Consider the following 9852-nt stretch of genomic DNA (forward strand, 5'->3'; position numbering starts at 1 on the left):
GTTTTGTATACGCGAAATGACTTTTGTATTTGACCTAATCACTTTCTTGAGTGTTTTTATGTTGTTATCTAGCTTCAATTGTTTTTGGACACCCCGGTTGGTACTCAGAATGGTACAGTCCGTTAAACCTGCACAGGAAGAGGATATGGGTCAAGAGGACGACGTCTCGGTTTTATTATCGTTCATTTTTAACATGTCCCAAGCTAATGTGCACCTAGATTTAGTAATATGTGATTAGTTTGACGTTTTGACATTCCAAGCCCCGTTTGGTACTAAGACATTGCACAAGGTATGATGAAAAAAATAACGTAACAGCTGGGCGTGTTTACTTCTGCTAACTACAGTACAGCACTGATATCTTTAGCTGTGTGTTCATCTCGACTACAGCGGCTTTACGGGTGTAATGTTAGTTAATGTTCAATAACCCTGCAGCTAAATACAGGCGGGTATTAAGAGCCACTGCAGGCTGTTTACATACTAGGTGACTTATTATAGGTTAAAGGTAATGTTGTATGATGCAGTCTAATGTCACTGTAAGTTAAAACAATGACATTCAGTGTTACGACTTTGTTGTACAAAGATTGTTTATGTGATCAGATGTTCCCTGAGTCCACCGTGTTGGGTCTCTATCACTGCACCTCCATCTTCCCTTTATATCTCTGTAGTGTATCTAAAAATGCCTGTCCTTTCATCCCCAGAAAAGACAGCCATCACTTCAACATCACAAACAGCCTCAGCTAATTCTGCCATCCATCATATAACTGTTCAATGCCTAATACATCAGAAGGTCAAGGAGCAAACCTACCTGGGCCAGCAGAGCCGTCAGGGCTGCAAAGGCCCACCGATGGGGAAGAGGAACACAGTCTGATCAGCTCCTTTGCCCGGGACGCTGTGAGAGTAAGGAGGGCTTCCAGTGCCGAACTCCACCTGCCGTGGACCTGCCCGGTCACACACTCCCGTGAGAAGTTCTACACAGTCTGCTCCGACTATGCTCTTCTCAACCAGGCTGCTTCTGTGTACTGTCCCCCAAACGCAGCCAGGGACGTGGTCCCGAACAAGCAGGATGATGGGTCATCACTTATGAAGCCCAAACCCTCAGCTGGCTTCAGCGCTGGCCAACCTGGAGGGGCCCATGTGGGATCAGATGGGGAATGTGACATGGTGGAAGTGTCCTCCGGCCACACTAAGCCTATTTTGGCCTGGGAGATTGATACCACAGACTTCAATGCTGTGCTCACTAGAAAAATAAGAACAAGTAAGAAAAATTGTATTATAGAAGCCTGTTATATAAATGTATACAATTTGTCAGAAAGTTAAACTGGCTGTTTGGCTGTTCACTCATGCACAGTAATTTGGCCATCACCCAAAGCTGCCATGTTTTAAATACCATGAAATGTTTAGATTTTTTTTTTTTTTTTGCTCTTTAATTGCTGAACAATTTAAATCCTGGTTTAGCCTACATTGACTGATGCTGTATTTCAGGCAATGTGAAGAAAAGCAGCACCAAGAAGATGAAGTCATCAGACAGACCCAGCCGAAATCTGCAAGACGTCCCTCCGCATGCCTCACTGGAGGAGATCAAACAGAGAAAAGTGCTAGACCTCAGAAGATGGTAATGTTATATTTAGTGCCTCAGTAGTTTTAAAGAGAAACCCAGTGAAGTGAGCTTCACATCTGTAGGCTGTAGGAGTGCTGTTAGTTCCAAAACATTTTCAGTTTAATATAATTTATTCTGTGGATTTGTATATTCTGGGGATTATTTTCTGCTTCAGGTACTGCATCAGTCGGCCACAGTACAAGACTTCATGTGGAATCTCTTCATTGGTGTCCTGCTGGAATTTCTTGTACAGCACTCTGGGTGCAGGGAGGTGAGCAGCGTAATGTCTATCAGACTTCATGTAAGCAGCTCCTGAGACACGTGGATATTTATTAATAAATATAATTTATTTGCATTGCTAGTCTTCCACCCATCTCTCAGGAGGAGGCTCTGCATATTCTGGGTTTTCAGCCACCTTTTGAAGAAATCAAGTTTGGTCCTTTCACTGGCAATGCTACTCTAATGCGGTACACAAAACCACTTGTACAGTCTTTTTAAATGACCACTTAATTTTTGGAAATGTATGCAGCATGGTAATGGGTGCATTGTTCTTACAGGTGGTTCAGACAAATCAACGACAATTTCCGCGTGCGAGGTTGCTCCTACATTCTGTACAAACCACATGGAAAACACAAGACAGCAGGAGAAACAGGTGAGTCCCTCAGCTGTCAAACCCAACAGCATGTCTGCTCAAAAAGAGATAAAACAAAAGTGATAACCACTCAAATCTTTTTAGCTGAAGGAGCGTTGATGAAACTGACACAAGGGCTGAAGGATGAGTCTATGGCCTACATTTACCACTGCCAGAACCACTACTTCTGCCCAGTGGGCTTCGAAGCCACACCACTCAAAGCAGCAAAGGCTTATAGGTAGGTCACATCACTGCAGTTTAAGTCGATTATTTTCATTATTGATTAATCTGATGATTTTTTAAAATTGATTAGTTGTTTAGTCTATAAAATGTCAGTGATTACTTGTTTTGTCTCACTAAAAGTTTAAAATCCAAATATATTCAATTTGCAATCATGTAAAACAGATAAAAGGAGAAAATCATCACATAAGAGAAGCCGTAACGAGAGAATGTTTTGACAGTTTTTGCTTGAAAATGGCTAAAACAATCTTACAATTACCAAAATAGTTTCTGATTATCTTTCTGTTGATTTGAAAAATTGACTGATTGACTAATCTTTTCAGGCCTAAAGAGTTCATAAAGTGTTGTTCTTTTTTGTGCAAAGGGGCCCTCTACCCACAAATGAAATGGAGTACTGGATCCTCATTGGTGAACCCAGTAGGAAACATCCAGCTATTCACTGTAAAAAGTAAGTTCTGTCTTTGTTTAGTCTCCGCCATATGTTATCATGTACTGTAGTTGAGCTGTTTAACATCAAGCCTCTCTTTTCAGATGGCTGGACATTGTGACTGACCTCAACACACAAAATCCAGAATACCTGGACATACGTCACACAGAGAGGGGGATTCAGCGCCGCAAAACCAAAAAGGTTCCCCATCTCACACCTGTTATTTTAAATGTTGCTGATTATGTTAACATGACCGGGGGAGAGCCTAACTAAAATCATGTTCCCTGGCTCACAGGTAGGTGGCAACCTGCACTGCATCATGGCCTTCCAGAGGGTGAACTGGCAGAAGCTCGGCCCCTGGGCTCTAAACTTGGAGAACCTGCGCCACGACTTCCACCACTCCGGCACAGAGCGAGCCCACGGAAGCGTCGCCGAGGAAACGGAGGAGAGAACGTCATCCAAGCGCCTGGCCTACCTGGGACGCTCACACAGTATGGGAAGTCAGAAAGACACCAGCTGGAAACGCCTGTCCAACACTACAGAGTACAGACAGAGGAGCTCCCCTGACAGCGATCTTGAAGAAGACATCACAGACTGAAAAGGTTTATTGAGACATACGGGGGGTTAAATAACAGACATTACAATACAATACAGTCGCCCTAAGATACATTTTAAAAGAACAAGTCTGGTGTTATTCTATATTTTACTGCCAACAATTCCCACGAAAAGACCAAAACCAACAATGTGTTAGTCTGTCTCGCAATACTCTCTGACTTCCTTACCCTGTCTGTGGCACTCAGCCCATTTGTTACTACTGAAGACGTAAATCTTGAAATATATAGTTTTTACAGATTTGTTTGGACACTTGGGGGCAGCAGAAACAAGTCGTGAACACAACACTGACATATCATCACCTTTTAAGTAAATATGGTGAACTTGTTAGCAAACAGTTGCTTATTCATACATTCCGCAGTTACGGAGCAACCATAAGTGTGTCATCCAATATTCACTCTCTTTTAGCTCTGGTTTTGGTCTCCACCAACTCCTGAGGGAAATATCTGGCCCTCTAGCTGCTAAATATGTTCACCAGCAAGTAGCTAACTGTGTCTTTCTGCTGTTCGGTGCTGAGCAGGTAGTGTACAGTGGGTTTTTAGAGCTTTTTCTCTGAAAACAGCTGCCTGCTGCGGCTGAACACGATGCTGTGGGAGCGGTGAGAGTGAACCAAAACAGTGAAGTTGCAGCCGGACAGTCAAACAATGAGCTGAAACGCTCTGTGAAGCTCCACGAAGCCGAGGGGAGCTGCAGATTCAGGCGATAATTATATGTAGGTTCATCACTATGAGCGACGCCTTTCACATTGTCACAGTGTTTTCAATGCCATTTAATACTGAGTGATTAAAAATATGTGATAAAAAATGTTGATTATACTTGCTTTAAAAAAGTAAAGTAATTAAGTAATTTCAGCTGGGCAGTGTAGTTTTTAGCAAATGTTACTCAAACAGTAAATAGTGTTTGTTGGGGACTATTTTCAGCGGCAGATTAATACACATTTGGTGCACTAGTGAGTATTCACGGACAGTGTACGTGGGATTAACTGAAAATAAACTAAAGTGCCCACGTCATTGTCATGAAGGAACCCAGTACAACAGTGTGGCTCATTGATGTGTTTCTAATCGTTTTTGGAACAACGACGCTCTGTGGCACAGAGGAATAAGATATATCAGGCTTTGGATACATAGACACTTTTTAATAGGATCAGTTCATTGTTGGTTGTGGTCTATTCATGGGATATGTTGTAGAAATAAGAAAATTCTAGAATATCACCAGACTGATATTTTCATATCGGTGAATGAATGAATGAATGTTTTTTAAGACTGTCAGAGGTAGATTCATCTCATCCGTCATTTTTGGGGCCATATTGTAGTTTTTAGTGCTTTTAATCAAGTATTCTGTTAAAGTCAGTGTTGGTGAGGGTCTGCCTACTGTAACTTTTTTTTTTTTTGCCACTTTTCTGTCCTTACGCAGTGTGATGATACCCCAACAACCACTTTCAAACAACAACGGCAGCTAAACGAGTGAGCCACATTAAATCACCATTTAGCAGTGTGTGGCAGTCAATATACTGTAGGTCTTACTATTACTGTTTTTATGTTTTCAATACAGCATATTAAGGCAGAAAACACACAGCACACAGATCGTCGCTGCTGCATCAGTTACAAACAAGGGTAAAGTATGTTACGTGAAAGAAAGGGGGGAAAAAGGCTTAACAGGGCATTTTCTTAACAGCACATCAAACTACGGCCTCAAAAATGAACTTCTTTTTTAAAAACTGAATTGCAACACAAGCTTTATTGAGCGGTATTAAATTCACGGCCACTGTATTGTAAGGTGTTTCTGTTATTTTGTCCATCCCTGTGTCATACTGAAAGAGGGAGACTAGGTGTTCACACTACAGGATTTTTTTTTTCATCCTACTACTAATCACATTTCTCTTTACGGTTATATCGCCTCATCTTAAACTCACTGCAGTGATACTGTAAGAGTGCATATTATGTTCAACTAGTGCCGTCTAGGAAACACATGACTGACACATTTCCTGTAAATTCTGTTCAAAGGTGACACACTTCCATAATTCATTGTACAGGTAAGTGGGCTTGTTTTGCGCCTGGCGTACAGTGGTTAGTTCAGTGGAAATGCTGGCAAAGTGTTGTGAATGCAGCTGACATTTTTTTGTGCTTTGTGAAACCTACAGTAAGACTGTTGTGTAGATGATCCCAATTTTTAAAAGACGGGAGCTGTACAGACGTGATCGTGGAATCCCTCAATCGCTCAAAATCATTCAAAATGTGAAACCACAGAAAGTGAAGACTGCATGGTTTACTTTCATGTTTATGTACAACCACTATTTATTCTGTTTGCACCTTTGTGGTGCCATTTGTCTCTGACCCAACACAGATGTCATCGTGTCATTTGATGTAGTGGTTTATTTATTTATTTTCCAATAAATTAAGATTTTTAGAAAGTCCTGGAACAGGCATCTTTCTTTACAACAATCATCATTACTTTGTCCATCCAGTCACACTGCAGAGGCGGGAGACGTGCAACTTCCTTTTAACTGTTGTCGTAACTCTGCTACGTGAGCGGGACCGATACGGCAGCAACCCCCTAATGGACAAAGAGACGCTCATCAGAGAAAATGCAATAAACAGGACAAAAAACGAACGGAAGAGAAAACAGTTCACCTTACCTATCAAAGCAGCACCTTGCTTCATCCATGCACGACTTAGTTCAGGTATTAATGCTGATGCTTTCTCTGATGTTAGCCACCTTTGTATGGAAAAAGAAAACATGACACAAAAGTAGCAATACCACATTGTAAAAATGCTGTAAAAAGTTAAGTAAAAATACAAAAGAGTACAGTATGAAAGATACTCATTATGCAGGATGTCCTCCTTTCAGAGTGTTATTATATAATGTTATATTATTATTTTTAATGCATGAACTTGTAAAATGGTGTAGGTGGCGCTGATGTGTATTACTTTGCATACTGTGGGCAATTTAATTTATAAAAAATGTATCATAAACTGATCATATGTTTTGTTCTTAATCTGCAAATTCACTTGTTCATTTTACACGTCACTTTAAATCTGGTTAATGCAAATGTTTCTAAAAACTTGCCATCCTGCCATAAACTGTACAAAACGGCTAAATGTATTCAGTGAAGCTTTGCTTTTTACCATTATATAGTATGTACTGTAGTTACGCGTTACCACAAACATTTAGAAGATAAAGACAGATTAACTACACCTCTAAAAACAAGATATGGGTATTGTTAAGTAGGATCAGGTTTTTTGGCCCTTTGCATGGTGACTTTGAATAAGTGAGCAAAAGATGTCCAGTATTTTGTTAAAGGAGAGTCTGACATGTCACATGAAAACACAGTGATAGTCAAAGCTGTGATCTTATTATTGAAACTCCTTGACTACAGACTCACCCCTGCTCAGTGTTCCACTCCTCTCCACTGTTGGGGTACACCACCCAGCTCATGTCTGGGCTCAGCAGTGAGCTGGCAGAGTCCAGCAGCGGCTCCACCAGCGCTGGTGAACAGCAGTTGACTCCTACGGCAACCAGCTGCGTGGATCTATTCGCAATCTGCACTGCATCGGTGAACAGGCTGCCGTCTGATATACACTTCCCATCCTGACAGTGTTTTTGTACCAAAACAAGAGTCATTTTGATACACTGCACAGCAGTTAAGAATGAATCAACACTACTTATACTGCTTATCAGCAATGGTTACCTTACAAGAGAAGGAGAGCCAGGCTTTAGAATTTGGGAACTCTCTGAGCAGCTCAACCAGAGCCTCCGCTTCTTTGGCACTTGGGATTGTCTCAAAAGCAATGAAATCAGCTCCTGCTGCTGCTAAGCCGTCGATCTGCGGCCGATGCCAAACTTTAAGCTCCTTGGAAGAGAAAAAAAGACACCTGAGACCATTGGTTATCACTTAATTCTACAGTAAATTAATCTATAAACGGAACATACAGAGATACACCATAACCAACACTGAACAAGTTAAGAAATACATGAGTAATAAGTATTAAATAAGTCAACAGTCTGTTATCATGTTTTCATTTTTTATTTGTCACCTTCACACAGCATGCATCATGTTACGTCTTATGTGACCAGTATGAGCAGCTGAGAGCCACTCACTTCAATACTCATCTCCTCTGCATAAGCTCCAGTGTACTCGGAGCCGTTGTGCAGAAAGGCCCCGTACGGTCCAACAGAGCCTGCCACCAAGGGACATCTCTGCCCTTGAGAGATAAATAAACAAAACCCAATGAAATAGCATCATAGCTTCCAGAGAGACTGTGTTTCACAGCTTCAAAAATATAGTATAGTAGAGTTTTGTACCTGTTGGACGACAGTCAGAGACAAATCTCTCTGCTGTCTCTTTGGCCAGTTGAACTCCAGACATCAGCAGCTCTCTGGCGCGTTCAGAGCTCACGTCCAGGTGATTGATGAATCCTGCAATACTTGCCTGGTATGTAGCTGTTGTGATGACATCAGCCCCACTGAGGAGAAACCTGTTGATACATCACATCTATGAACTGTGGGTACGTTTTAAAAACTCTTTCCTACAGTTGTTTATCAATATTTTGTTGGGCTGCAACTAACGATTATTATCATTGTTGATTAATCTATAATTATGGTCTATAAAAAAATCCCAAAACTGTGAAAAATGCCCATCACAACATCCTAGAGCACAAGGTGATGACATTAAATGACTTTTGTACGACCAACAGTCCAAAACCCCAAAATGTTCAATGTACTATAATGTAAGACTAAGAAAAGTAGAAAATTCGCTCATTTGAGAAGCTGGAACAGGAGAATGTTTGCTTGAAAATTACTTAAACTATCAGTCGATTATCAAAATAATTGCATTTTCTTTCGATCGACTAATCAATTTATAGACTAATCTTTGCAGCTCGAATATTTTGCATGGACCTACCTGTAATGAGCATCTCTTATGGCCTGGGGATTAGTATGCAAAAGCCTGGCGCTCCACAAAGGATCTCCCTAGGTGTGTGAGACACACAGACACAGACATTTCAGTACTAGCTTTTCAAATTTGGATGTGTTTGACTGATAAGAGAAATATTAATGATACTGAAGTACATTTACTAAAGTACTGGATTTAAGTTCAATTCTGAGCTACTTGTAATGCACTTGAGTAGGGTTAGTTGAGTATGCTACTTAATGCTGTGGGTACTTAATACTCCACATCATTTATTTGGCAGCTGTAGTTACTAGTTACTTTGCAGATGAAGATTTTAAAAACCTATAATGAGCGGTTAAAATACAATGCATTGTAATACAGCAAATTAAATCAGCCAACAGTATAGAAAATGAGAAAAATTAGCTTTACTGCAGCCAGCAACAACATTAAAATGCAGCTAACAGTATCAATAATATTCATCCAAAAGTATAATATATAATAATGTAAGAGTGACAGATCCCATTTTGGCTGCATTTAAATCACATGGCCAACAAAATACATATCATTTTTATTGGCTAAAATTACATAATAAAAAAACGGCTAGTCGTGAGCATGAACCTGTGCGGTGCAGCATACGTGCTGGGAAGTGAGAATTTAAATAAGAAGCTAATGCTGACTGATAGAATAAGTGACTGTATTCTTCATTTATTTTATCTTTTACCTGTAATTTGACTCCTTGCGCTTCCAATTCAGTTGCTAGTCCGCCATCCAAGATTAATGGTCCATTATCATTCATGTAATGTCTTAGGCGAGCAGAGGAACCCATAGAGGAACACAGGCACTGAAGTTATGTCCAACACTCCTGTTCACTCTAAACACATACAGTCGAGGGGATACATCTATTAACATAGACTGCTTTTAAAAAAATAAATCAAACGTCTACTGCACACAATATAGTGCTGTACATGAAATACTTCGTGTTACTTTTAAGACTGTTGTTCCGGGTAATAGAAAAGGTGCAACGGTTGCATTTAAAGACGCTCGAAATTTTAAAAATTAAGGTGATTCCGACCTCTACAATATCACCACTAGATGGCGTATTAAACAATGAGGTAGAGCCAGAAGCTGTGATGGGTTGCATATAAACGTAGCCCAGTACGTGAATTTGTCAGTTCTTGTGATATTCTACCCTGAAATGAAAAATTACCACTTGAACAAAGCTAACAGCGTCCTGTAATTTTGCAGTTTTTACGAGATATCAACATTTCCATCACTCAACCTACCTTATTCATATTCACGTATGTAAATTAAAGTAATTGCGTGGTGCTTCTGACGTGTATGACTACTTTATTTTATATTGTATACTTAATGTTACTTTTGAAATCGGTATTTTTGTAAACATTTTGCTTCACTGGTAAAGGTTGAAGTGGTTAAACCTCGTTGACTTTCTCTCGCAA

General features: G+C 40.3%; 2 protein-coding genes across 4 annotated transcripts; one reads left to right on the plus strand and one right to left on the minus strand.

Moving 5' to 3' along the window:
- Positions 1-121: 121 nt before the first annotated feature.
- LOC122877602 (basic immunoglobulin-like variable motif-containing protein) lies at positions 122-5920 on the plus strand. 3 transcript variants are annotated; one of them, XR_006378291.1, is made up of 12 exons: positions 122-289; positions 699-1255; positions 1483-1612; positions 1773-1868; positions 1960-2064; positions 2155-2249; positions 2334-2466; positions 2833-2916; positions 3000-3096; positions 3191-3497; positions 4921-4970; positions 5059-5920. XR_006378291.1 is itself a non-coding variant. In XM_044199367.1 (11 exons), exons 2-10 carry the CDS (start codon positions 769-771, stop codon positions 3491-3493), a joined length of 1530 nt encoding a protein of 509 aa, XP_044055302.1. In that variant the 5' UTR covers positions 122-289; positions 699-768; the 3' UTR covers positions 3494-3497; positions 4921-5920. The 3 variants fall into 3 exon arrangements, 2 of the variants coding, with proteins under 2 accessions (XP_044055302.1, XP_044055301.1); XM_044199367.1 differs by having other exon boundaries at positions 4921-5920; XM_044199366.1 differs by having other exon boundaries at positions 123-289; positions 3191-5920.
- Positions 5862-9428, minus strand: zgc:172121 (uncharacterized protein LOC337599 homolog). The gene is made up of 8 exons (XM_044199371.1): positions 9117-9428; positions 8408-8475; positions 7810-7982; positions 7606-7709; positions 7196-7357; positions 6890-7095; positions 6143-6222; positions 5862-6060 (listed from the first exon to the last, which is right to left on the minus strand). The coding sequence occupies exons 1-8, from the start codon at positions 9219-9221 to the stop codon at positions 5972-5974; spliced, it is 987 nt and encodes a 328-aa protein (XP_044055306.1). The 5' UTR covers positions 9222-9428; the 3' UTR covers positions 5862-5971.
- Between the last annotated feature and the right edge of the window lie 424 nt (positions 9429-9852).

Source organism: Siniperca chuatsi, linkage group LG6 (assembly GCF_020085105.1).
Source record: "Siniperca chuatsi isolate FFG_IHB_CAS linkage group LG6, ASM2008510v1, whole genome shotgun sequence".
Taxonomy (NCBI): Eukaryota; Metazoa; Chordata; class Actinopteri; order Centrarchiformes; family Sinipercidae; genus Siniperca; species Siniperca chuatsi.

Bases quoted from the DNA above. Each gene is read 5' to 3' on its own strand.
- LOC122877602 (XM_044199367.1), top strand. From the start codon at position 769: ATGCCTAATACATCAGAAGGTCAAGGAGCAAACCTACCTGGGCCAGCA. The intron at 1,256-1,482 runs GTAAGAAAAATT...GCTGTATTTCAG, and splicing joins CACTAGAAAAATAAGAACAA to GCAATGTGAAGAAAAGCAGC. The intron at 1,613-1,772 runs GTAATGTTATAT...TTTCTGCTTCAG, and splicing joins GTGCTAGACCTCAGAAGATG to GTACTGCATCAGTCGGCCAC.
- zgc:172121 (XM_044199371.1), bottom strand. From the start codon at position 9,221: ATGGGTTCCTCTGCTCGCCTAAGACATTACATGAATGATAATGGACCA. The intron at 7,358-7,605 runs GTGAGTGGCTCT...TTCTCTTCCAAG, and splicing joins CAGAGGAGATGAGTATTGAA to GAGCTTAAAGTTTGGCATCG. The intron at 7,096-7,195 runs GTAACCATTGCT...AAACACTGTCAG, and splicing joins GGCTCTCCTTCTCTTGTAAG to GATGGGAAGTGTATATCAGA.